Raw genomic sequence first — 27,848 nt, 5'->3', positions numbered from 1 at the left:
TAAAAGACCTGAAATATTTCAGTTGGTGTGCAATGAATCTAAAATATATGACCGTTTAATTTTTATCATTACATTATGGAAAATAAAAAACTTTATCACAATATGCTAATTTTTTTAGAAGGACCTGTAAATAAATACATGGTTACACAGGTTTCCTAGTCTGGGACTCCTAGATTGGGTGCAACTAATTATCTTCAGAAGACACATACTTAGTAGTGTGCAGGTGGGTGTAATTTAATCTCAGCAAAAAAGATAAAAATTTTTGCTGCTATATATATATATATATATATATATATATATATATATATATATATATATATATATATATATATATATATATATATATATATAATGGATACAATTTGTAAACGTCCACTATATGTGTGTGTACATGTATGTGTGTGTGTACATGTGTGTGAAAGAGCATGTTTCTTATTTATCATCTATCCTCAAATTTGTATGCTTTATAATTTGTGAAACTAGCTAGCTAACATTTATGTCTATATTCTATTGTGCTATGTGTATCAGGCATGTGTGTGTGTGCGTATGTGTGTGTATTTATTTATCCATCCGGAGTCAGTTCATGGGTGCAGCAGCCTAAGTAAGGAGGCCCAGACTTCCCTCTCTCCAGCCACTTGTTCCAGATCCTCTGGGGGAATCCCAAGGCGTTCCCAGGCCAGCAGAGGAACATCGTTTCTCCAGCGTGTCCTGGGTCTTCCCCTGGGTCTCCTCCCGGTGGGACCTGCCTAGAAAACCTTACCAGGGAGGCGCAGAGGAGGAATCCTGACCAGATGTCCGAGCCACCTCAACTGGCTCCTCTCGACGTGGAGGAGCAGCTGCTCTACTCTGAGTCCCTCTTGGATATCTGAGTTTCTCACCCTATCTCAATGGAGAGCCCAGACACTCTATGGGGAAAATTAATTTCAGCCGCTTGTATCTGTGCCCTCTTTCTTTTGGTCATGACCCAAAGCTCATGACCGTAGATGAAGGTAGGAATTAGATTGTTCAGTAAATCGAGAGCCTCGCTTTTTGACTCAGCTCTCTCTTCACCAGCTCCATTTTTCCCTCATTTCTAAACAAGATCCTGAGATACTTAAACTCCTCCACTTGGGGCAGGACATCCTCCCCGACACGGAGAAGGCACTCTATTCTTTTCTGGCTCTGTATTTTTCTGTATTTATTCATATATATCTATGAATTTATATATAATTTAATGAGATGATAAAAGAAAGAACCTTGAATACATTGATCAACAGGTTTTGCATGTCATTTATTACATTCTCTTTCCTTTGGTTGGTTTTCTCATCCAGGGTGTCAGACACCCACAGATCTCAGATTTTTACATGTATGGTGGAAAACAGGACAAATATAAAACTTAAATTCATGCAAATTTGTTGACTAACATTTACAAATTTAGATGTCTACGCATGCATTTTTAATTGACAATAATCTTACCCCATACATAACTCCTTGTGTTTCCATAGCAACTTAAACAAACAAGAACCTGACACAGGTTGTTTGACATCATGTTGATGAGAACCTCTATGTTTTCATTGATGATGTCATAAATGTTCAAAGAGATACAAGAATACAAGAATTCTCAGTTTGCTTCTCAACTTGGTTGGAGGTAGATCGATTCCAGAGAGACGACTTCAAACTGACTTTACAAACCATTTTAACTGTTCACCAAATCAAGAGAATTTTTGCTATATATGGGACCTTGGATTTCTTGTTACGAAGGGAGTTGAAAAGTTGTTAGGAAATAACATAAGAGGCAAATACATTTAGTAGAGAGCTCTGAGGATGAGAGATCAAAATACTTTGGTTTGGACATTGAACCCTGAAGACTAAAAGGACATGGAAGATTCATCTAAGGATGAAAAAGTTACCGTCAAAACATGGAAAAAGTAGGAGACCATCTCTGGTTCATCAAGTCTGATCTTGATGAGTTTCATTTTATCTGTGCTGTAAACTAAGAGCTGTGACTTAGTTTGTGAATTATGATAACCTTCATCAGGTGAAAACTTCACATCTTGCTTTGCTCACAGAAAATCTTTTTTTTTTGACAATTTGAAACATTTAACACTTTTTGTAGTATTACAGATGCTTGCTCTAATTTATGACATATTTGTGATTAGTGTAAATTTTACTCAAGAGTTTAAATGTTTAACTATTTGGAGTGTGTTATGTTTTTTAATAATGCAAATGACACTTTTTGTTTCTTCTATTGTATATTATATATATTTTACTTTCATTGAACTTTCAAGTAAGAACTGTTTCATTTTCAGTTTCTGCTTATAATTAATTAAAGTTAGTCATATTGCTGTTGCAGAAAAACAATGTTAGTTTTAATTAGGTATCATTAACTGAACCAAACAGCATAAAACATTGTCAACGATCTGCCTCTTAGTATGATCTACTCACTCTTAAGTGTTTAGTTTCTGTATTCACGTCCTCCAAGTCTAAAACAGATTGAAGAACCTTGCAGAAGCGTTCAGCTCTGTAATCCTGCTGGGTGATTTTCAATGGTCATCAGTGTAACAGTGGCTGAATAAAACTTATTTGTTGAAATTTTAGAAAACCATTCATAATTTATTATTCACTTCACAATAATCCACTATGTGTTTGACAATCACACAGAATTCCATTAATAAGCACTGAAGTTTATGCCTGTGACATGACACATTATGGAAAACTTTTAAACGTTTAAAAGTACTTTTGCAAGGTAATGTAGCTGAAAGTGCAAGAGTAACTCTCAACTTCAAGAATACCTCAAATGTAATTTTTACTTCACATTTACATTTATAGTTTAAACTCAGATGTCTAAAGGGTTGTTTCTTACATTTTTAAAACCGAATGCTGCATTTTAAAAGTAAAGACCTAAAAATAAAATGAAGAAAAATGTGGATTTCTTAATTAGTTGTTGATCCATTTGTGTTTTGAGGCTGAAACATTTGGGAGTAAACAAAAATCCTTTTTAAAAAAGCAAGCAAGTTGTCAAAAAATAACTGAAATCCACATCAACTGTGTTACCCAATGTGCAATAAATAAGTTGTATCTGCATGTAAGCCATTCCAAATGGAGGAATGAGGGATTTAAGATTCATCTCCTGACTGGAACTATGAAGAGATTTCCTTTACTGAGTCATATCATGTTTAATCATTTGTTGCCTTTGTTGTCTTTTTGTGTAATATTTAATAAACATTACAAGTGCCCCTTGTATCAAAGTAAGGTGACAAACATTTTTTATGTTTTTGCAGAAGTAGTTATAAGAACTAAAGCATTTTATTCAATTGTGCATCCTGAAATGAAAAACATTATTTACAATAAAGTCCCATAAAACAATCATTTAAGGGTGAATGGAACCAACAACTCAGTAGGAAAATGGTTCAGTTGCTAAATTAAAACCTAAAATAATAAACTTTTTGATAAAACATTTTTCTGTTAAAGAAAAAAAAAATACTCAAAGTCTTTAAACAGTGAGAGTCTGCTCACAGATAAACTCGAGATAAAATTAGTCATCTGACAAACTTTACAGAGTCTCTCATCTCTGGCAGTTAACATCTCACCACTGCAATATTCTACATTTCTGAAGACATCAAAGGTCACTGATGCATTCCACTGATGAGGAAGTCCAGTTGCCAGCTTCCTTGTGCAGTAACTGGTTCAGGTTAAAGTGCCTGGTTGTTTTGGAGAGACCTCCACAGGTTCCAGTTTATCGGAAAGAACACAAAGGATCTTGTCAAACTTCTCGTATCGCTCCTTTTTGTCTGCGGCTGCGCCCTGCTGCCCCCAGAACAACCGCAGGGCGAACTCTGTCCGGAAAGTCTCCAGCAGTTCCGGGACGGGAGTCCAGTCTGCTGGTGAAGAGGTGCAGCAGACATGAGAACAGAACTCACTTCACATCATATACCATTTATTTTTGAGTATGCAACATGTAGATCCTGCCCTGAAAAGGCCTAATCAATAACCATAAACAGATTCATATGTAGCATAGCACAGGACAGTTGTGATGAGCAATTTTCCTACGAGTCACAAAACTCTTGCAGTTCAACCCAAAGACTAAATCTTAAAAATTCAGCCTGCGTTTATTTGAAGGAGTGCTTGAGAGACGTTACCTGAGCAGCAGGTTCTCACTGTTCTCACCATAAATCCTCTACATTTACTTTCTGTTTCAGTTCTTAAATTAATCAGCTCTCATACTCATGTCATGAAGACGAACCTGTGAGCAGGGTCTGCGCATTCTTCTGGTAAACCTGGGAGTGTAACGCAGCGCTGCGAGCTGATTGGAGGAGGTCAGACAGCACCTGGCAGCCCCGCTCATTGTTTTCCACTGGGTCCTCTCCCTCCATCAGCATGAGAAGAGGAACCAGGTGTGGCACAGCAATGGGACCCTGGACTACAGAGTCTGCAGACAAACATGAACCCCATCAGTCACCAGCTAAAGAAATGGGTTAAAGTTGTATTTATTTTACTCAATTCAGTTTAACATGATGTCTATTAATAACTCGTCTCAAGAACCCCAAGAAAGTAAATTTAGTCAAATCATACAGTTAACAGGTCAATAACATTACCTTATTACGTTGTATGTTGACCCCAGTTATTAAACATGACATTTTCAAACTAGGATGACAAATCACTAACTAATGATCAGTACTAATGGTCAGTAATGATCACTGATTACGAACATTAGGAAGCCTGACCTGCCAATTCCGATTTTAGCCGATACCAATTTTTTTGTCTGAAAGTGGCTAAATATAGCAAGATAGTTGCTGCGTTGGTAAAAGTATGGTGACTGTTGTTAACGTCGAACATACAGATGTGACAATCAGACACTCAAAACACTCACCATTTCCTTCATTCAATGAGTTCATGAAGGGTCTGAGTTTCTTCTCATACAAAACTGCACTGTCTGTGTGGTTCCTCCTGAGCGCTCGCCATGTCATCTCCAGCCGCACGATCTGGACACACGAGAGAATAAACAAAGATGAGTGAAAGAAAATCTTAAGGATTTTAAGCCCCTTGCCAAGTTGCACTACCTGAGTCATATCCAGGGCCTTCATAACAGCTGAGAAGGAGAAAAGGTTGTACACATGTTCTTTCAGGGCCTGAGCCAACATGATTACTTTGTGCAGAACCATTGCTCTCTGGTTCACCGTCCCAGTGCAGCCCAGTATGTCTACTGCCACGCCAAGGGTTATCAGATGATGCCTACAGAAAAAAATAGAAATGAAGTGCAGGGGGTTGTCAGGATACTAGAACTAGATGCATCAAACTACTAAGACAGACTTCAGTACAACTTGTTTTCAAGGTATAATTCACAGAGCTATTGAAAAGAATATAAAGTGTCTTTAAAGAAAATGTAACCATAAACATTTGGAAGCTAACCAAGAAGTTGTCTGTGTCGGCTAATTTTCTGTTTTAAAGAACCAAACGCATCACTGCTAATTACCTTTCCAGCAAGTCCTGCCGTAACTGATGTCCATGTGGCAGAGTAACAAGCTCCAGTCCCGAATTCACTCCCATAATTCTCTTCTGCTCATCAGTCACACCAACAATGCGTGCTACCTGCATTAAAGGTTTTCACATTAAATTCTAAATGAGGACAACAAGACTTCATTTGTTTAGCTGATTCATTGTGAATATTTTATAGATGTTTGCTGTACAGGAGTTTGTAATTCACAATAGAGAGATGATAGCGACAAGTCTGTGCAAGATGGAAAACCTTTCAAACTAATTTGAATAACTAATTGAACTTGGCTGCACAGTTTGATAGCTACAATCAGGTGGAATGTATATGATTACATTAAAATAGCTTTTAGTGTATTTAATATTTAAACCACATGTGAATGATAAATGAAGTGAGGATTCTAGGAAAAAAAGATCAAATTTCAAAAGAGCCAAAGCAGCAGAGATTTGAAGATTTATTTCAAATTGGCAGTTGAAAGTGCAACATTCAACTGCCAGGTCAAAAACAATTCATTAACACGATGACCTTGAAAGTACTATGATTTAATAACATACTTTTCCAAACTTCATCAGACAATTTAGAAACCCCAAATAACCAAAATAGATAAATTATTTTTTTAATAATCACAATAAGTTATGTCCTGTGCAACCTGTCGCAGTCAAGGAATCCAGATGAATTTGTTAAAATGACGGCAAACTAATTAAAAACTAATTATATTTGGTGGTTCATTTTAACTTCTGACTGTAAATGCTGCTAAATAAGATAGAAGTCAAATTTTTAGTCAATATAAGATTAAAATGGACAAACATAGTTTCATTACATAAACATAGGACAGGGCTTTGAAATGTTTACAGCTGCCATCATACGATATAATGTAAGTTCCTACCTGACAGTCAACACTGAGCATGTGCAGAGCAAGAGTTTTGGCATCTGATCGGCTGAAGAGCTCTTTGACAGCGAGCAAAACATTTGACTCCAAAGGCCTGTTGTGATCCGGCAAGAGCAGCGAGGTGAACTGGTCCAACTGGAAACAGGATGACGTCTCAATCTGCAGCACAGTCAGACAGAGGACAACTGTCACACCTCTGGTCTGAACTTATAGTAATCCTTGAAGTGCTACAAAATTCCAAAATTGAAGTTAAAACAAAATGAATTTATTAATTTTAACTGCCCTAACTTGAATACTGATCTTTTTAATTGAACATAAGCAGGTAGAAAGTTGAAGTGTGCCAAGCAGTGGTTCATGACCGGAATCAGACAATTTTCAGCCTGATCCAAACTGACCAGTAACCTCTGGTTCAAAAGAGCCAAAGCAGTTAGAAACTGACATAAACTACCTTCTTTTGATCATACCTAAGCTCTACCACATCGTGCTAACAACAATACTCTTGAATGTGGATACTGCAACTCAGAGAAAAAGTTTGTTATTTTCAGAATGAAGTGTATAAAATGAAATTAAAGAACTGTCTCTCCTCATGCTTTTGGGGACGGGAGGCTGTGGGAACGAGGGAGAGCAAGACTTCAGCTGGGTAGAGCACAGCAAAGATAATCTGATTTATTATTGGTCATGGCTTTTCTTTGTCATGGAAAGTCAAAATAACAAAGGAGTGAATTCAGCAGCATCCTTTGATGGGCAAAACCAGAGCCAGAGCCCAGAATCAGCACAATTGATCATCTCAGAAAATACCTCAATAGTTTACTGATGGTGTTCATCTATTGTGACTCGACGGAAGGAGAAGAAAATGCCCAAATGTAGGTGAGTCAATCATGTAGAGATATGCCTAATACTTACTAACAAAGCTGCTACAAAATATATTAAGGTACGAGGGTAAATTCTTATGAAAAACTGGATTAACCAATATTTGACAATAAAACAAATAGTTTCTAGAAAAAATATTCTAGAAAATAGAATATTTTAAAAGAATAAATATTATAATAAATACAATTTCTAGAAGATTCTGAAATTTCTAGAAATTTTTTAGAAAACATCCTATTTTCAAGAATATTTTTCTAGAAAATTTTTCTAGAAACATTATTTTTTTCCTAGAACATTTTTTGTGAAAATTCTGGAATTTCTAGAATATTTCCTGGAAAATATATTTCTGTGATTACGTTCTAGGTTTTTTATTTAATTTTTTTTTCTGGATTAACAATAAAACTGAGTTTCTAGAAAATATATTTCTGTGATTACGTTCTAGGTTTTTTATTTAATTTTTTTTTCTGGATTAACAATAAAACTGAGTTTCTAGAAAATATTCAAGAAAATAATTATTTTCTTTAAAAAAAATTAGTCATTCTAGAAAAATGATCTAGAATATTTTCTAAAAAATAAGTTTCTTTGATTACTTTCTAGGTTTTTTTAATTTATTTTTTTCTGTTTCCAAGAAAAGATATTCTAGAAAATAGAGTGTAATCAAGGACGTGTGTTTCTAGATTTTGTTCTAGACTTGTTTTTATTGTTACTCCAGAAAATATATTCTAGAAACTAGAACGTAATCAAAGAATTATTTTTTTCTAGAATATTCCAGATTTCTTTTCTATAAACTTGCTTTTATTGTTAGTCCAGAAAAAATATTCTAATTTTTTTTCTAGTACATTTTTTGTGAAAATTCTGGAATTTCTAGAATATTTTCTGGAAAATATATTTCTGTGATTACGTTCTAGGTTTTTTATTTTATTTTATTTTTTCTGGATTAACAATAAAACTGAATTTCTAGAAAATATTCAAGAAAATAATTATTTTCTTTAAAAAAAAATTAGTCATTCTAGAAAAATGATCTAGAATATTTTCTAAAAAATAAGTTTCTTTGATTACTTTCTAGGTTTTTTTTATTTATTTTTTTCTGTTTCCAAGAAAAGATATCCTAGAAAATAGAGTGTAATCAAGGACGTGTGTTTCTAGATTTTTTTCTAGACTTGTTTTTATTGTTACTCCAGAAAATATATTCTAGAAACTAGAACGTAATCAAAGAATTACTTTTTTTCTAGAACATTCCAGATTTCTTTTCTATAAACTTGCTTTTATTGTTAGTCCAGAAAAATATTCTAGAAAATAGAAAATAATCAAATAAATATATTTTCTAGAATATTCCAGAATATTTTTTTCTAGAAACTGTTGTTTTTATTGTTAATCCTGAAAGAATATTGTAGAAAAATAAATATTACATTTTCATCAAGGGAAAATCCTTATCCTTGAGAAAATGAACAGTCAAGGCTGCCTTAAAGCAAGTATGTGCTGTAACAAAATGTGGAACAAAGTGAAGCGGGGTGAATACTTTCGATAATAATATTAATAATTAAAGCCGCAAGCGGCGTTGGAGGCCCTCGCAGCTCAGCGCCGCTCCAGCCTATTTGCCACCGTGGGGGTTCCTGCACCACCACCTTCTCGCCACCGCTGACGCTCTGGCGCAGTTCCCACAGCCTTCATGTTTCATGGAGAATGGCCAGATTTGAGGCTTGGCCACGCCCACATGCTTTGACATAGGAAAATTCCTTTGCTAACTTTTGACCCTCAATGCCTCAAGACTGTGCTGACTGAGTTTGAAGCCTGGATCTGGAAAGCTCTAGGACGAGTTCACCCAGATACAACATCAATGAAAAAAGACAAAATGGTGACTTTGATCCAAAATGGCCGACTTCCTGTTGGGTTTTACCATGGCTCCAAGAGACATTTTTGTAGGTCCTGACAAGTTACACATGTGTACCAAGTTTCATAATTGTGGGATAAAGCATGGCTGGGGGCTGATTATTTAAAATATTCTAGGGGGCGCTGTGGAGGAATTAGGCCACGCCCTCCACTGGAAACTCTTGGCGCTTTAAAGCAAGTGAGACCAACTTGTTATCAGTCATCTGACACCAGATCATCTTGAATAGGTCAAGAGAGCCAGAGATGTATCTTTCCAAGTAAACAAAAGTTACTTTCTGTTCTGAGGGGGCGGGGCTTAGGTGAGGTCAGACTATGACGACATAAGATCGTCAGGCATCCAACCAGGATCCCTCATACCAAGTTTGGTGCCAATTGACCTTTCTATGTGAAAGTTGAGGCGGTTGGTTTTCTGTGGCGAGTACGCCAACTTCGGCGCCCCGGAACGCCCCCTAAACATGTACGAAAACTCACCATTTTATTCACTTTTAATGCCACACCCCTTAACTGCATCCTGACCAAAACTGAAGCCGATAGGTCAAAGTTCCTAGGAGGAGTTTGTTAAAGTTCGACGTGATTATAATGGAAAAATGGCCAAAATTTGATCTTTGACCCAAAATGGCCACCTCCCTGAGCATTTTAGGGGGTACCTCCAAGAGACTTTTTTCTTGATTTGGGGAGATCTACCTACATACCAAATTTCAGATCTCTACGACCTACGGTTTCCCCCAACTCACTTTGGGGGGGGCTGTAGAGCCGTTTGGCCACCCCCACTTCGGCTTCCACCAGAATCCGAAAATTTTTGTCGGGGGACAATTTTGGGTGAAGTTTGGTGAGTTTTTGAATATGATAAAGCCCCCAAACAGCCCCGCAAAGTGACAGAAAAATAATAAGAAAAACAACAAGAATAAGAAATCCTGCGATTACAATAGGCCTTTGCAGCGCTTAGCTGCTCGGGCCTAATAATAATAGCTAGTATAGTCCATGAGTATAATCTACTCAAATCAGCTGCAAATATAAATACTCCTAACAGTAAACCGAATGCTATTTATACAAACATGTGGTCGTTCAAAATGCCAGTCTCTCTCTTCCTCTGCTGCCTTCCTCTGGATCTCTTTCTGAAACAACAGCTGTGAGGATGGCCCGTTGTTCTGGGCCTCCAAGAACCCAAAGGAAGTCTCTGTGAGGCGAGCTCGGCTCTGCCACTTCTCCTCCGCACGCAGCCGGTCCACATGGCCCTTCCTCTGAGACTGAGGGACCTGAACACAACAACAGGCCTTATACTCTCTGTGGAGGGTTTACTGCTAGGAATAAAATATTTTATTATTTTTACCCGTATGATGAGCTCACTGTAGTACGATGAGGGGTCTTCATCTGGGTCTGTGGAAGGAAGAGGCGAGGCATTGGAGAAGACGGTGGAGACCCTGAGGGGTTTTGGAGGAGCTCTGGGATGCAACTGCCCATCTGAACCTCGCAATGTTGCACCACCACCTGGAGGCAGAGACGAGTGTGCTTCATGTGGGTTCACTATATTTTCCTGGGGAAAATAGTTTATTAGTACCTGGATGGGAGGGGCGCGTGTGATGTGGTCTTGGGCTCAGCAGGGGTTCGCTGCCTGTGCGAAACACAGGAGAAATGGGGTCGGAGTCTGTGTCGTCTGGTGGGACTGTCTCTGGAGCTCCTGATTGAGAACATGATACGAAACTATGGAAACCAGGTACAGTATTTACATACGCTGTAGAAAAATACATGTTTTTTACCATCTGGCATTAAATCAAGTTAAACCTTTCCTGCTTTTGGGTAGATTTATTGAAATTATTTTCCATCACTAAAATGCTAAATAATGAATGTTACTACTACATAAACTAAGATTACTGTGTTTAAACAATCTGAGAAAATGATGACATCTTCATGCTTCTTCCAGTATATTGTAAGTTGCCACCGGTGGGTGGCTCTGTGTCTGTGCTAATAAAGTCTGCATGTGTTCTTCAGGTGGCCGGTGCATCAGTGGGCAGGTGGTTCAGCCCATGGAGGAAATATTGTGCTCACCTTGAAGGCCAATTATTAATTATGCTGGGGTTTGTTTCCTGCTTTGTTTTTATTTGCAGCATCACAATGCTTCAAACAGTGGCCAGTTCTACACTACACTGAATGAGTTGTTTAAAAACAAAGAAAAAAGATAAAACATGACGACGTACCAGTTCGTAGATTGCTGTCAGACTGTGCAGACTGAAGTGAAGGCCTTCGTCCAACATTTTCCAAGTTAGCAGGCTGGCTTCCACTCCTGTCACACATACAGAATGGAGTCTGTTATTTCAACCTCACAATTCAGTGCAAAGGTTTTCAACCTCTCTGAGTTTATTATGTGGCTAACAAGATCCCAAGCCTTCTTTTCCAACTCATCTTTAACCAGTCCTTCAACAGGACTTTGACAGGATACTGAGGAGTGTGGTAGAAACATTGATCAAACTAAAAAAGTAAACAGTCACACTATTGAAAGTCTGGCTTCTTGGAAGCAAGATATAAAAATTGGAGATATGCTTTGCAACTGTTTCACAGTACCGCATGTACTATGGTATGTAATATTTAGTACAGTAACACACTCATAAACCTCGACCCAAACCTTAGCAGTGGATTGATGAGCTGCAGCGTGTCCTGATGGGAGGAGCTCAGGCTGCGCCTTTTGCTGCTCCCAGCTTGGTTTTCTCTCTCTCTGCCTATGGTGCTGCTGCTGCTGCTGTTTTTAAGCTCCATGTGACCCTCACTGATCACACGCAGAGGAAGGGTCCGATTGATCGGGTGGGAGATGATTGCCCCTGAAGTCTTTGAGATGGATCGATTTCCGCCCACATAAAATCGGATCAGAGCGGGAATGTTGTCGAAGCGATCTTCCTCAAACTGGAACAGCTCCCGGGAGTAACCCTGTCACAGGGAAGACTTGTGTATCAGCATAGTGCTTTGAAGCAGAAAGGAGCCCAAACAGGTGGAAATCCAGCAGTTGTTCTGAAGCCGTACCAGAACACAGTATTAACATTTCTCAAATCTATTTTGAAGTATAGCACTTCAAAAATTACGCGTTTCTCATTATATTATGTGAAATCACTGTCAATCAATAGTTGCAGAGAGGTTGGAGGCAGAAACTATTGACAAGTAGAGAAGGGAGTCACTTTCTGGGTTTGACTTGAGGAGTTTTGGGGTGTTTTGTTTCCTTTTTCTGTGATGGCTATGATTATAACCATCATTTCTAACTAATAACACGTATCAAGTTATTATGTCACCCTGAATAATAAAATGCAACAATTCTGTAAAGAAATCCTGATTCAGAAACAAAACAGTTGTTTCACATTTTTGGTCTCTTATTGGGGTCTTAATTATTGGTGCCATAGCAGCAGTATTTTTAGAAAATATTTCAAGTGACCTCCGTACTTGTACATGTATATGCATTTACAAACATGACTTATAATAAAATATTTATAAAGCAAATATGATGATTGCAAACATTAATGTCATTTCTATTTGATTAATACTTAGTGTTATTATTGCGAATCCACGTAAATAAAGGGAAAAAAACAAACAGGAAAAATCCATTGAACTAGTGGCATGTTTACATGAGTTTTTAGTCCAGCCAGTAATAAGGAAACATTGAAAAATGTAAAACCTGTACAGAAACATTTACTGTCAAACCAGTAAAACCATAAATCATGTGGATATGTGAATGATAGCAGTACATACACACACCTTTTTAGGCCGAAGAACTACTTTTATGATCTTAAAGTGGTGCGGACCATTCTTCCAGAAACAGCTTAGAACGTAGTCTCCAGGAGTGGAGGATGAGTCTCGGACCAGGAAGTCCCCGTCGCTCTCGAACAGGGGCTCTGCAGCCTGGAGGAAATGCAGCAGATTAATTTATGCAGTCATATTTAATAAATTAGAATATAATCCCAAATAAGTCTCATTTATCAGATTAAAAGTACTTTCTGGAAGAAATATCCTTAAGCAAGTATTAAACATAACTCTTATTAAGCTCACATTTCTGTCGTCATAAATGACAAATGAAGGTTTTCAAACATCCACCTAATCAATCTATATATTTCACTAAAATAAGCAGGCTTTTTAGTGTTATTCTAATTTATTGTATGGGTCTGTATAGAATTACATTCGTGCTGATGCTAGAATACACATTATTTAAGAAAGATGCTAATTAACCACCGACAGGGCAGAAATTTTGTTTACCATTTTAGAACTTGTACTCAAGCTTAACTCCAGTATATTAACACTGTAATAGTTCAGTCTAAAACAGCAGCAATGATAAAGACCAGTAACACAAAGCATCAAAATATAATACTATCATGTGAACACTTTTATAAAACAAGTTTTGACAAATTCACACCTGTTATGTTAGGATGCATTTGCTCAATATTACATTGTCTTATCAGCTTCTACTGAATACAGCATCACATGAATATCATCAAAATAGTATTGCGTGTACAAAACATTGCAAAGGACCATTTAAAATGCAATAGTTGTCTCCTAATAGAAGTATAATGGCTTCTCACTTTATATGCAAACAGGATATTTGGCTTGATGATTACAGAGACTTTACAGCGTTTATGATAACTCATACAAATAACTGCCATTAAACTTTGCATGTACATTTAGGTTAATAAGTCAACTTCATCTTATAATGAACAAGTATGTTTGTCTTAATGAGCATTAACTTCATTAAGACGGACTTAGTGCTTGAATTACTAGGACTACAACAAAAGCATGAATTATGAATTAAATCAAAACTCTTAATATGGCATCTTGTTTATATCGGCACTAAGCAACATGTCCGCTTGTGATTACAACACTTTAGTGTTTGTGAATTCAGAGATAATGCAACCTGAGAAAAACCCCACAGAGACGTGTTGCAGGACGTAACCTTATCCCCAAGCACTCAGCAACACTCAACCAACTGACAGCAGAAGTCTCAGGAAGAAAGAGAAATACTGTAGTTTTTTCTAGAAAAACATTATTGGATGCATTATTGAGTTTATTTTTAAAAACACAGAGGTGTGCTGAATAATGCTAGTGAATAAATGCATAAATTGCATTTTAATTCTGTTTGTTGTATACTGTATGTACATATTTATCGTTTGTCAAAATGACTGCAATAGTTTTACCACTTTTATATTTATCACATGAGTATCACAAAACACTGTGATAAACTTTCCCGTCCATATTGCTCATCCCTAAAACCTAAAATGGAAATTGACAAATTTCCAGCTGCATCATTTTCTTTCAATCAATCAATGAATCAAATTGTGTTTGTATAAATAATTTTCATTCCACCTCATTTTATGAATGTTTTATGCTGGTCATTTGCAATTGACACATTTTTAAAAAGGAGTAACTTCATTTATTTCCTGTATTCCAAAATAATTTATTATGCAGACATTTATGTGTTAAATGTTGTTTTAACTCGTATTGTACAATTTTCTTCAAAAACTTGTATGTAAATGCGGATAGCTATGGAAAGGAAGGATCTGCTATAGAGGTCTGTGAAGCCTCTGACTGAAGACTGTTGTTGTATACTAGTTTCATGAGGAGGATGTTGAGAACTGTCAATAATATTTACATACTTGATAAAATACTTCGAGAGACCCATATCATAGTTTTAATGCAAATTTGAGATTCTGATAATTGATGTTATTAAGCTAACAGCATAATATTTCATTTGTGTGTGTGCAGCATATATATTGCGGTATGTGAACCTCTCTTCTCAGTGGTCCGTGGTACCAGGCATGGCTCCTCAGATCCTCAGTGCTCAGCTTCAGTTCCTCTTCAAGCTCCTTCTTCAGAATGTCCATCTCTTTCCGACCACCAAACATCTAGAAAACAAAACAATTTAAATTATATCTACCTATCCACTTTTGTATAAAGTGGCTTTGAAGACCAATATGTAGGGAGGAGGGAAAAGGGCAGACACACAGAGAAGTTCTGTTCTTACCTTCAGGTGGCTGAAGTATGCGCTGATACTCTTCCTCTTGCTGAAACAACAAAAGCGGAAAGGATGGAGGCTTACTGTACAAAGTTTATGGTGCTGCATTTTCCTACTAGCCAAGGACAGAAGACCAAGGTCTGGATCTGTCATTAGTACCAGAAAAACCAACAGACTAACAGCATGCCTCATTTTTGTCCTTCCTTCCTCCCTTGAGTTTTTACCTTCCTCCCACTGTAAACACTTCAACCTCAACCTTACATCAGATAAAGATCAGATTAACTGCAACCAAAAAATCAAAACATGAACATACCCTTTAAAAAGTAAACTCAGTTAATAAAATAAATTATTCAACCTTTGGGTGTGTTCCATTTGTACTGTAAAAAAAATGTAAGCTCTAAACTGGAAAGTTAGAGGTTCCTCATTAACGTTGCCCTTAAAATCCAAAATGGTTTTCGCATGTACAAAAAATTGTGAAATGTCAACAATAAACCATTTATTTGCTCCTCTATTATTTGTTTTCTAATTGATTCAGTCACTGTAAAAATAATTGCAGAAAAAATAATTGCAGAGAAATGCATCGCTAACAATAGCTACCCCAAGTCACAGAGTAAAACAGAACAAAATCCTGTTGATTTCCTGCCTTGGGTCTTGGAAACAGACTGTTAAATTGGAAGTGGATTAGGTCACTTCATATCCCTGGCAGAGCGGAAAATATGGACAGTACAAAATTCAAAGATCTACCATCAAATTGTTTCTAAAAGCTTTACAATATAATTAGTAGCAAAACACACAATTATTCTTATTTCACAAGAAATAAGATTCCACTGCATTAAGACTCACTATTATATTGTCATATAGAGAAAGCCTCAGTAGTTGTTAACCTAACAGGTTTTAAAGTCATTAGTCATACATCTGGCCTTCACTAGGATTACTCTTCTGCTTTACAGTCAACAGCAAAACATATCCTTGCACAGACCCTCCAACCATTCAAAGTCACATTTGTTTAAAATTTTCAAACAAATGTATATGCCTTACTTTATAGCCAATATTGTTAAACATCTAACATTTTATTTATTATTCTTGATTTGATTATAGTGTCAAATTCAGATCATAGTCTGAAGTAGTCAGACAAATGAGTAAAAATTAAAAAGCACATTCAAATATTACAATAAAACATAACATGAGATGACTATGAAAAAATGTAGTAGTTTAAAATAATACTGCATTGAAATTGTTCTCAGAAGTAGAACATTCTGACTGGAGTGCTCTCCAAAATTGGACTTCACACTGGGAAACAAAAAGCAACTCTGAATACCTGCAGTTACATGTTTCAATATTCCTGCTAGTTGCATAAATAGTTGTAAGTTGTGGCAATCTTGGAAAAATAAAACTATTTGAGACTGCAAAAGACCAAGATAAAGATTCCCCTTCCAGCAAAACACAAACGCTGAACATGTCTGAAACCTGATAAACCGCGAAATGTTCGAGAAGCATAATTTTTCTCCACCTCCAAGGCACTGTACTTGTTGTGCCTTGTAAACATTAATGCATGTTGTTACATCAAGGAGTAGAGAGGTGTATTAAATTAAATACAGTCATGTGAATTTCCAATTAATAAATGTATTATAAAATTAAACATCATTACATAATTAAAGACACTAGCAGATACTTAAATATATCATTAAATGAGAATATATTATTTGAATTAATTATTTTAAAAGGCAGATTTAGTTATTTCATATTTACTATGTATAGTTTCATGATATATTAAATTATTTATTAGTGTATTTAATAATGCTATTATATATGTACTTACTTAGTGGAACACTTAAATATTTAATGATTGTTTTTTTCAATAAAGTTATAATACATTTAATTAATTATAGGGAGACTATACATATACATTTCAAGGTATATTTATTTATTTAATTGTGTTACCCCTAATCTTCCATAGAAGAAAACATAAAACATGCTACAAAATAAAGCATTAGACTTTAATTCGAATAATATCTGTTTATGTTTCTTTATTTAGCTGAGTGCTCCAGTTATTTAAAAAAAAAAAAACATAGCTTGAAGTAAATACAAAGTCCATGTGATTAAAGTTTTAATGTTTTTATGGGGCAACAAGGTTCCACATATTGTTGTAAGGGGCGTTGGCCACGGTAGAACCACCACTACAAACACTTTGAAATGTGCCCGGAAACCACGTTGTGAAATCTAATGTGAGGTCACTGATTGCAGCACTTATAATGACCACCTGTGTTGTATCTTTGTTAAAAAAAACAAAAAAAAAACGTAATCAGGCCCCAAATACACCTGAAGGGTATCAGTAGAATTGCGCAACAGGTAGGTTATTTAATGAAAAAACTGGGAAAGTTACAGGAAGCAAACACATAGTAACAGCATACTAACTTTTTTGGACTAAGCTATATAGCAAAAGCAACGTAAACAGCAGCTTATGTCTGAAGCTATATATGTTTCTCAACCACTCCAAGAACAAACTAAATAAATTTGCTGAAAATGATTCCGTGTCAGGCTGCGGTGTAGCTCTGACCAAAGCGGTGGTTCCTACCTGTAAGGCCGCCTCACAACTCACTCCCCTCGGGCATGTTTCGCGGCTTGTGCTCCACGCTAACAGCAACCAAACAACAGCTGGGGTTACATGTAATGTTCTGTCTTTTCTCTCCTCTGGTCCCTCCCTGAGCCCCTGATACTGTCCTTCCTGCCCAGAGTCGACGAGTTACCACAAGTTCTACCGAGCTCTCCTTCCTCTCTCCTCCTCCTCCTGTGCGCTGAAACACGGCATGCTGTGTCAGGCATTCCTGAGATACCTACACATCACCTGGTCGCGTTTAGCAGGACTATCTTTCCTTCTTGTCTGTTTTAGGAGAGCAGCTGTACTCCAGTGTTTCTCAGCTGATTTTCTCCCTCAACTTAAATGACCTACTTTTACCAGCACACAGCACTCTGCACGGTCCGAAACAGTTAGCGGGCTTCAAAACCACTCCTCACCAATGTTGATTACACTTCTAGTGTTATGTAAGGTGGCATGGGAGCCTTGAAAGGTGCCTACAAATAAAATTATTTTGTTGTTTGCTAATATGTTTGTATTTGATGCTGGTGTCTCAACCAACACAATGACTCATTTTACTAAGCTCTCCAAATAATCTTGCTACAAAATTGTCTTGAGCTTTTTATTCCTTGGTTACTCAAGGCTTATTTTTAAATATGACCTGGTCATAAAATGTCAGTAAAAAAGTTGTGTTTTACACTGATTAGTGTAAGCAATTGCACTGCATGGGTGTTAATATGAACATCTTAGAGGCAAAATGAAGCGAAATCAGAATTGTATAACACTGTTCAGGACCCTCAAAGATGCTTTACAACAAAGTCATTCTCGTTCATTTTTAGGCTCTAGTGGCCTTTATTTGAAAATAGTTCAACAGGAAACATGGTAATGAGTGAGGGGGAAGACATGCGGCAAATGGAATCGAACCTGCAACTACCGCCATGAGGACTAAGGCCTCAAGACGTGGATTGTGTTTTGCACTTGCACCACCACAGCACACCGGCATTCTCATTCATATGGTGATGATGTTAAGCTACTGGATTGTAGCCACAGCTGCCCCAGGGCAGGCTGACAGGTCATATCACACCATCGGTCCTATGACCACCAACACAGGAAAGGTGGGTGAAGTGTCTTACCACAGGACACTAGGACAGGGGATCAAATCAGCAACCCACTGATTACAGGGTGAACATCTACCACCATCACCAGGTTGGTAAAAGATTGGACCGTCTGGGTTCTAACTTAGCCGTCTTCTCCTTCAGAAAATGGTTTTCAGCTCAACTTTCGGCTCTATGAATGGAGTTTCTTTTACTCTTGACACTGAAAGGATATAAAGAAAATGTTACATTGAACTGCGAGAATATATTAGCAACTATGAACTGATAATTATTAATTTCTCAGCATTTTGTACTCATTGATAATGAGTACAAAATATTGCCATATTGGACTTTTGTGTCATGATTGGGATGATGGTGGCAACGGTGGTAGGAGTCCATCCCGCAGTCAGTGGGTTGCTGGTTCTATTCCTTGGGCAAAAACACTTCACCCTCCTTGCCTGCTGATGGTGGTGGTCATTTTGTTTTCCTTTGCTTGAAATATATGAAATTTTCTATACACACTGGACACAAATGTACTGTGGCCCAGAGGTCAATTTGTTGTTGTTTTTGTCATTTTTAATTGCACTTTGTTGTGTTTTTCAATTTGCTGAAGTGGTTTGCACCTGAGGGCCACCGTACAGATGGAATAGAAATGATTAAGAAATGCACAGAAAATGAATTAAATAGCTGCCAATGTCCAACAAAAGAGCTACCTGAGATCAGTTGGGTCAGTTCCACATCAACATTTTTCATAGAGGGTCAGAGAAAGAATAAATATTTTATCTGTGGTTTAAAATATTTTCATTCTGCTCTACTAATATTAACCAGTGTTTTAAATAACAGCTTTTGGAGAAAATGTGTCCCATTTAATCACCCAACAATTAAAGATGCTTTTGAGATTTTTAAGCAGCAGTTTGATGAGTGGAGGCTTTTTACTTTGCCTTGTTTGAAACTGCTTTTATGTATTTATTTGTTTGAACTAGACTGCCGATGGCAGATTTAATTACGTTAGTTCCCAGTTTATAATAGCCTGAACTTTAAAGCAAACATCAAAGACACCGTTACAATCGAAATGCTTTAAAATAGTCTTGGGATTAAGATGGTTAATTCATAGCGTTACTCATAACAAATGCATTTATCTTTGATGATTAAATCATAGTTAATGTTTCACAAACTGAGCAGCTCTTCATAGGCTTTCAGATTTTCAGTAGTTGGTTAGTTTTCTGATTACAAAGTCTTCCAGCTTTTATGACAAACATGTTAATTATTATCCAGCTGCTTCCTAAAGTAGGGCTCTTCAGCTCCAGTCCCAGGGGGCAGTGTCCTTTAACTTTTAGATTTGCCTGCATTAAATGTCTGAATCACCTCCTCAGTATGCCGTCAAATTCTCCAGAGTCCTGCTAATGAATTGATTATTTTACAGGTGTGTTGAAGCAGATGCATATGTAAAAGTTGCAGGGTACTGGCCCTCAAGGACAGTATTTGCAGACCCCTCCCCTAAAGCCACTGTCATTTTCCTGGGTCTAACAGACTAACGCAGCAGGCGTAAGCTTACCTGTGTTTGCCCTCTTGACTGAGAGCATTGTCCTCGTCCAGAGGGCGGAGCTGCGAGCAGGAGGCCGACAAACGGTGTTTCTTGTCAGTGCGATGGAGGCGGGGAAGAACGCGCTGACGAAACAGATCCTTTGGCTGGTTCCACAGCAAACAGTTGCAAGACGAAAATTCATTGTGTACTATTGTTTTTTATTATTATTATTATTTATTAAACATTTTTATTAATAAAAATACCATGTAAAGGTTCTTCTTTATTTAAATATCCCCAATGGGGCAACTGACATAAAATCTCCACCAGATGTCTGTAACAACCCAAGAACCAGGCAGGCTGCCTAAAAATAGAAGCAAATTAGTCCATCAGTTAAGTTTTGTAAGATGAAGTGGAATAGTACAAGAAATAAACTGATTCCAGTCACATTTGTAGCTCAGGTGGGATTTTGACCCATCCTGACGCTTAAATTGTCTTCAAATTGTGAAGTGTTTTTTATTCCCTCTTGTCTTCGGTTCTTTCTATTGTTTTTCAACTTGATTCAAGAATCAGTAGTTCTATCCGTTTTACTTTTTTTTTTTAAACCAATTCAAATTTTCTTCAATATATCTTATGAACTATTCCCTTGGATGGAAATCCAAATTTGCATCATTTATAAAGCTTTCTTATTCTTTGGTATTCATCGGCCATCAGCTAATGTAAAACTACTTGATATTGATCTGCACATAAACTGGAATGTTTCCCAAATACTGACAGTTTTCAGATTTCCTGACTTTCTTTTAAAGAAAATTGGCTAAAGTGGCCTTTATTTCAGGGTGAACTGACAGGAAGACATGTGGCCACAGTCAACAGGTTGGGACTCGAACCTGTGATGGCTGCATCAGGTACTGAGGACTCCATAGATGGGTCCCAGTTTTCCCCCTGCACCACCATCGCTCCCTTCTTTCCCTTCCTTATATTTTTTTGTTCTTGTTTTTAATATTCCCAATGTCATTCCAGTTGTTTCCACACAACTTCAATCAATGACTAATTTGCTTTGATTTCCTCTGTTTGTGGATCATTTGGGTTGACATTGACATTTGTTGTGAACTTTCAGTGGCCCCATTAGAAAGATTTAAACTGACAAAACTGTGTAAATTTATGATTTATGTTGTTTTGCAAGTAATATAAATTACAATCTATTTATTGATTGATTTATCTATGTATTGATTGACTGATTTATATAAACAATTCAGTAAATATTAACTTTGGGTTTACTGAAGGCCTCACCAGGTCCGATGATGATCCCAGGGAATATTGTCGACTGACTTTGTGTTTCACAACCCGATCATCTGACAAGGACAAATGCCATTAAGGTTTGAGTTTCTGGGCCAGAGACACACACATTTCTTAGAAGAGAAGATGCATACCACAGTCATATCTGTCTGGTAGAAATGAACCTGTAAGATAAGAGAAGGAAACACAAAGTTAACAGTGTGTTCAAACTGAGCCATGGTAGATGTTTAATCTGTTTTCCACTTACAAATTAAACTTGGATGTATAGGATGTTTAAAATATACAGGATATATAAATTGTTTGATATGTTTACCTTGAGGGATTCAATTTTTTGAAGGAAACATCTTAATACCAAATAACGTGGCCTAATAAAGCAGCTTGTCATGCACAGCATAAACAATATCAGTAATGACTCATGTCTTAAAGTTAAAAAGTACAGAAAAAAGTTTTACATCAAGCTTTCAAATTCTCAAGAGTACAAGCTGCCTGATAAATAGATTTTCAGTTGTGGTAAATTAAAATTGCAATGAAAGCAAGCAATCTTTACATGTTTTATGTACAGGCATTGGTGTCCTGGAAAAATAATGTGTATTCATGCATCGTCTGTTTACTTTTTGTTTTGTTTTACTATGTTGCAAACTAAAAAGATCTCCCTCAATTTGTTGACGAATGCCTTGAACTGGTTGCTTATTTTGAGAAAACTGTCAATTACTGACTTTAAGCTTCTGATTTAAACATGAGCTAAATGAGATTTTCATTTCACATAAATAGTACAAGAATGTCAGATAAAATGTTATAACATGATCACCTTGCTTTTATTTGAAATAGGAAAATAACCACTATTTCTACAGCTACTATAACTGTAAAGTGTATTGATTGACTATATGAACAAACATGTCATCACTAAAGTGTATTTATTTGGATTATCTAATGAAAATATGGAATAAATGTTAGCTATAGGTGGTATTAGTTGCCAAATGCTTATTGTGCAGAATATTAAGAGCAGCTGTCAGTTGTGCTACCACCCAATAGCTTGCCAACTTTAGTTTTAAAACAGCATCACCTTAAAACAAGTGACTGATTTGAGATGCTCCCTTTCACAATATGACAGTGTGTGCTTTTTCTCTTAAAGCGCTATTTACTTTGGCAAAATAATTGCCAAAGATTTAATATCAGTCCAATATCAGTCTGCACAGTGGCGCAGTTGGTAGAGCTGTTGCCTTGCAGCAAGAAGGTTCTGGGTTCGATTCCCGGCCTGGGGTCTTTCTGCATGGAGTTTGCATGTTCTCCCTGTGCATGCGTGGGTTTTCTCCGGGTACTCCGGTTTCCTCCCACAGTCCAAAAACATGACTGTCAGGTTAATTGGCCTCTCCAAATTGTCCCTAGGTGTGAGTGTGTGTGTGCATGGTTGTTTGTCCTGTGTGTCTCTGTGTTGCCCTGCGACAGATTGGCGACCTGTCCAGGGTGTACCCCGCCTCTCGCCCGAAACGTTGGCTGGAGATGGGCACCAGCACCCCTCCCGACCCCACTGAGGGACAAGGGTGAAAGAAAATGGATGGATGGAAAATAATTAAAAGTTGAGAAAGTGACTCATTTTGACAGGGATGGAATTTCAGTGCGAGTTAAAAAAAACAAACTGTGGACTGATATTAAATCTTTGACAAATCTTCTGTACAAACCTTCACACCTGCTGCTCCTCCATCTGGTCAGTCTGCTTATAAACATCTTGATGAGAAAATGTGTGTGTGGCACCTCTAATTGAGCCGACGTGGTCTTTCTTTAGGCAGTGCTGTAGGTAACATTGCTGCTCCTGCCTGGTTGTCAGCTGACACTGGTTGCTCTGCCTGCTCAGTTGTTTGCCTGCTCTTTTCAGAAAACTAAACTCACACCCTACATATGCTGTAGGATGCAGTTGCAACTTCTGCAGTGATCTAATTGATAGTATCAACTTAAAGTTGACTATGACCCATAAAGCAGCTTTACAGAGAATTTTGCACTTTGCACCATCAAAGGTTAAGGACTTTAGTTTTAGACTTTGTGTCATGTAGCAAAAAATAAAAACCTAGTCCTATGTTGTGAAATGAAAAGATTCTGGTTTTTATATCTCTTCACAGATAAAAACCAACACAGAAAGTCATTTGGCATGGATCTCTACCAGCTTTGCACAAGTAGAAATGCATATTTTCCCCCCCATTCTTCATTAGAAATAAACTTAAAATCAGAATCTAGAGGCTCTGTAATTCTAATGTCTTGCCAAAAATTACCAATTGTATTTGGTGTGGACTTTGGTTTGGTTTATTGTCTGTATTCATAGATTTTAATTTGCCTTACATTTCTTTTCCAAATGGATGGAGTGAAAATGCTCTGCAAGTTGTTCAAAACATAGGATATTTTTTAACTGTACTTTGAATTTATCCTTTGAAAATCTTTACTGTGCTGTGCATTGTGTTTCTTAGTTTTTATGATGTTCTTTGTTCTCTAAAGAGCCTTAAAGTCCTTCACAAAACAGCTGGATACTGAGAGTAAAATAAACACACACACTATTAATTACAGCATTTATAACGTCAGTTGGTTGCACTGTGTTTAACTTATGAGTATCAGAGTAATACTTAACATATTCCTTTAAATTCACAATGTGCCATTTTATCTTGGTCTCTCACACTGACTGAACACCCCAAATTTTTAAAGTCTATGATTGTAACATGACAGAACATAGAAGCAGTCTTTGGCAACAGTAATCGGAGACTTTATTTTGCAAAACAGAAAGATTTCACCTTTAGAATCTGCACTGTAGGAGTTAGATTTTTTTTAAATTAGTATTATTTGTCATATATTCTTTGTTTTAGCTTCACGTCCGCTGTAATATTACATCAAGCAAACCGATACTAAGTGTGTTCTGTAGTCGCTGGCTCGACAATTACAGTAACTTAACAGCATCTTTAAGAATGCAAAGAACATGGCAAATTTAGAGTTTTAGAAATATAATAGAGAAGGACATTTTAAGAAAGCAGTTAAACAGAATTGTTGTATCTTTTAATTATGGGCCAGCTGAAACAGAAAGTCAGAAAAATCAGCACTTTGAAACTCCCAATAATTCTTTCGTTAAAGATTGTGGGATTGTTTATGATTCGTCAATTAAAAGTCGCGCAATGACCATTAATTAAGCTGATCACTCTTTTGTAAGTTTAGTGAAGGGACAGAAAGGGGTCATTTGCTGCCCCTGTAATCTTTCACTAACACTACAACAATTTGCAATCAGCTGTGGTGCAAATTTTGAATAATTTAGCTTTAGTTACAAAAATAGATTTCAAGTAAGAAAATCTTTTTAAACATGTTTTTCCTCCAGCCCTGTGTACATATCACACTGTGTGTGTTCGTTGTGTCTGACCAGAAAGCGGGTCCAGCCTCTGTCGATCTCTTGAAAGCTGAGTGAGGATTGTCTCTCTGTGTGTTGCATCCTCTATACCAGCATCCCTCAGCTCTCCATCCGTTACATACAGCAAACCCTGCAGAGTAACAACAGTGAGAGCCAGCAGGGGATTACACCAGATTGAAGTGAGGATTTCAACACAGAAGAAAGAAAAATGTGCATCCCAGCAAGCACAAACAGATGCCTTTTGAGTCTTCACATACCTCCAGACCATAATATTCACTCTCCAGAGTCTTGGTGTATTGGGGCAGATCAATCTGTCTCAGCCACCAGGCGATAGAACGATTATTCATGTCTGTACGAACTGAGGAGAAAGGAAACTGTTGACATACCAAAGCAAATGCTAACACACACATGCCTATACATGTCTGAGCAAAAAAAGTGCTTAAGAAAGACAAATGAAGGATTATTGTGGATTCATCGTACTTTCAGAAAACGTTCTACCAGACACATGAGGAATAGGTCTTGTACTGTTTGGCTTTCAGTAGTAAGAGAATGTAACACCTACCTGTTTTCAGGATTCACAGTGGCACTCTCAGCTTTTTTGTTTAGCAATCTTTACATGTGCCCCCCCCTAATTCATCTACTTCCTTCTGGTATTTTCTTCCTGCTTTCTTTTCCAACTGCTCCCATGCAATTTATCCCTGTCATACAGTCTGTTACTTTCTCTTTGTGGTTACAATGGAGGCCCGCTCCCCCCTCAAACCTGCAGGGTCACTTAGAGGCCAATCAGATTGTACAGTGGGCACCCAGCACCCCAAAGAGATCAGCAAATCACCATGCAAGGATTAGAATAAGCTCCCAGGAGGTGGAGAGAGCAGGTATAAGCATGTCAGGAAGAGGAGAAAAACAAGCAGCATGTCAGGTCAGAGACAGGTATGTGTGCACACTGGTGTGTCCTCCAAACAGATAAAGGTGGTATATCTGTACAAGCAACTGAGCTGTGTAAGAGGGACATCTAGTGTTTAAATTGGACATACCATTTCTCTAACAGTCAATAGGCAAGTACATACCCTGAATAGGACCCCAGTCCATCTCTGAGCCAGAGAGATACAGGGCCAACAGTTGTGCGCACTCCTTAGAGAACTACACTATTGGTTTTAGACCAGTGGTCCCCAAACTATGGCCTGCGGGCCGGATCCGGCCCACCTCCACATTTGGTCCGGCCCCCTGAACAATACCAGAGAGCATTTAGATTTTTTTTCATATACCGTATTGTCCGGACTATAAGCCGTTTATATGTGGATTTTTTTTCAACCACCAGGGGGCTCTTTAACAGGAAGTGAATCATTGGAAGTCAAAATTGGAAATAAAAGAAGAAAGCGCCCATTAAAACGGAATTAGGTTTTAATAGGGAATTTAAATTTGAGAATGTTGTTGATCAGTTAAATAGCATTGAGGGGAAAAAGATGATTTTTCGGGGGGGTTTTTTAATAATACTGGGATCATTATGAGAATTTGAGATATAGATATTAGGATCCAGTAGGTGGCAGTAGTGCAACAATAATGAATGCAAGCTGCTGTTGAAATCTAAAGAAGAAGAAGAAGGTGCCCATTTTCATTTTACACATGCTAGTAGCAGACATGAAGGATCAGCAGTTTTACTGATCAGCAGTTCAGTTACATCTAATCTTGGCAACTTTTTCTTTTTCAACAGTAATAAATGTGATATTCAATTGACCTGTTAAGACTCCAATTTTGGGTGTCCGCCCCCCTCTGCTGCTGCTGCATCGTTGTGGAAAACCTGGAGCGGCAGAGATATCTGCAAAAAAAAAAACTAAAAGAACTTTGGGGTTGTGGCTTATAGTCCGGTGCGGCTCATAGTTTGGAAAATACGGACTATAATCCTTCCTGGATTTTTTCTGTGAAGAACCCAGAGAGGGTTGTTTGGTTATTATTTATTTAATTAATAGTGTTATTATTTATTTCCTGACTTGTTCTGTGAAGAACCCAGAGAATGTTGTTTTATTGTGCTTTCTGGAAAACAATATATTTTTACATTTAGGCACTCCTGCAATCGTCACACTTATTCTGTTACAAACTGACTCCGGCCCCCCACCAGAGAAGGAAAAAGTTATGTGGCCCTCGCAGGAAAAAGTTTGGGGACCCCTGTTTTAGACCATAAAAGGCAGCTGAGTTAACAGAGGAGAATCCAGCACAGAGAGACTATATAAACATAAAACTGTCATGAAGTGTGGGTTTGTGATTGGACCACAAAGCAGACCAGAGCTGGAAGTGTGGTTAATTTTAAGGTATTTAATAAAAAATGAAAAAAACAAGAAGTACAAAAATCACTTGAGCCAGAGCTAAACTCAAATGGGAGAATAGGAAGCACGGGAGTAGACATAACAAACCGGCAAGTGACTAGCAATGAAGTGCATAAATACTGGGGAGGTTGAGTGTTGGAACAAAAGACTTGGGCTGGAGAGCTAATTTGGTCGCAGGTGTGAGTGGAGGGAGTGAAGGCAGACTCAGGAGGGGGAGAGAGAAAGTGGCACAGGGAAGCGAGCAAAAAAACTGGGGAACAGGCAAAATAAAAACACTAAGGAATAAAAGGACTAAAGAAACCTATGTAGTGTCTGACTACACAGGAGAACTTTCAAGAGGATTTGGGAATGCAGTTAGGCCAAGGGTCAAAAGACATTAAGCTTGAAAAATAAGTAATATAAGGTTTCTAGATGTATAAGCAGACAATCCGGAGCAAGGACCCGAAAGAAGACGTGAACGTGAAATGTATACATGTGGTGATTTGTTTACTTTGGGGAATATGTGTAGGGCAGAGCCCTATAAAAGGGACACTGGCCAGAGATCGGGAGGATTTTGCTAGGATTGGGC

The 27,848-nt window shown here is 37.5% G+C and overlaps 1 protein-coding gene across 3 annotated transcripts; it reads right to left on the bottom strand.

The window, feature by feature from the left end:
• Positions 1-1,249: 1,249 nt before the first annotated feature.
• Positions 1,250-25,708, bottom strand: sh2d3a (SH2 domain containing 3A). 3 transcript variants are annotated; one of them, XM_008404649.3, is made up of 20 exons: positions 25,522-25,708; positions 25,217-25,317; positions 24,972-25,089; positions 21,718-21,747; positions 21,578-21,639; positions 20,321-20,454; positions 15,106-15,145; positions 14,870-14,986; positions 12,852-12,995; positions 11,737-12,035; positions 11,312-11,397; positions 10,675-10,794; positions 10,447-10,604; positions 10,172-10,372; positions 6,357-6,518; positions 5,453-5,568; positions 5,040-5,211; positions 4,850-4,961; positions 4,223-4,408; positions 1,250-3,860 (listed from the first exon to the last, which is right to left on the bottom strand). In XM_008404649.3, exons 2-20 carry the CDS (start codon positions 25,304-25,306, stop codon positions 3,667-3,669), a joined length of 2,541 nt encoding a protein of 846 aa, XP_008402871.1. In that variant the 5' UTR covers positions 25,307-25,317; positions 25,522-25,708; the 3' UTR covers positions 1,250-3,666. The 3 variants fall into 3 exon arrangements, with proteins under 3 accessions (XP_008402871.1, XP_008402880.1, XP_017161469.1); XM_008404658.3 differs by having other exon boundaries at positions 1,250-3,857; positions 25,522-25,707; XM_017305980.2 differs by lacking the exons at positions 20,321-20,454; positions 21,578-21,639; positions 21,718-21,747; ... (1 more) ...; positions 25,217-25,317; positions 25,522-25,708 and adding an exon at positions 17,672-18,111.
• Between the last annotated feature and the right edge of the window lie 2,140 nt (positions 25,709-27,848).

The sequence above is a fragment of the Poecilia reticulata genome, chromosome 1, assembly GCF_904066995.2.
Source record: "Poecilia reticulata chromosome 1, P_reticulata-male-v2, whole genome shotgun sequence".
NCBI lineage: Eukaryota > Metazoa > Chordata > Actinopteri > Cyprinodontiformes > Poeciliidae > Poecilia > Poecilia reticulata.
Note: the sequence above shows the minus strand (reverse complement) of the source record. Positions and strands in the feature narration are given on the sequence as shown.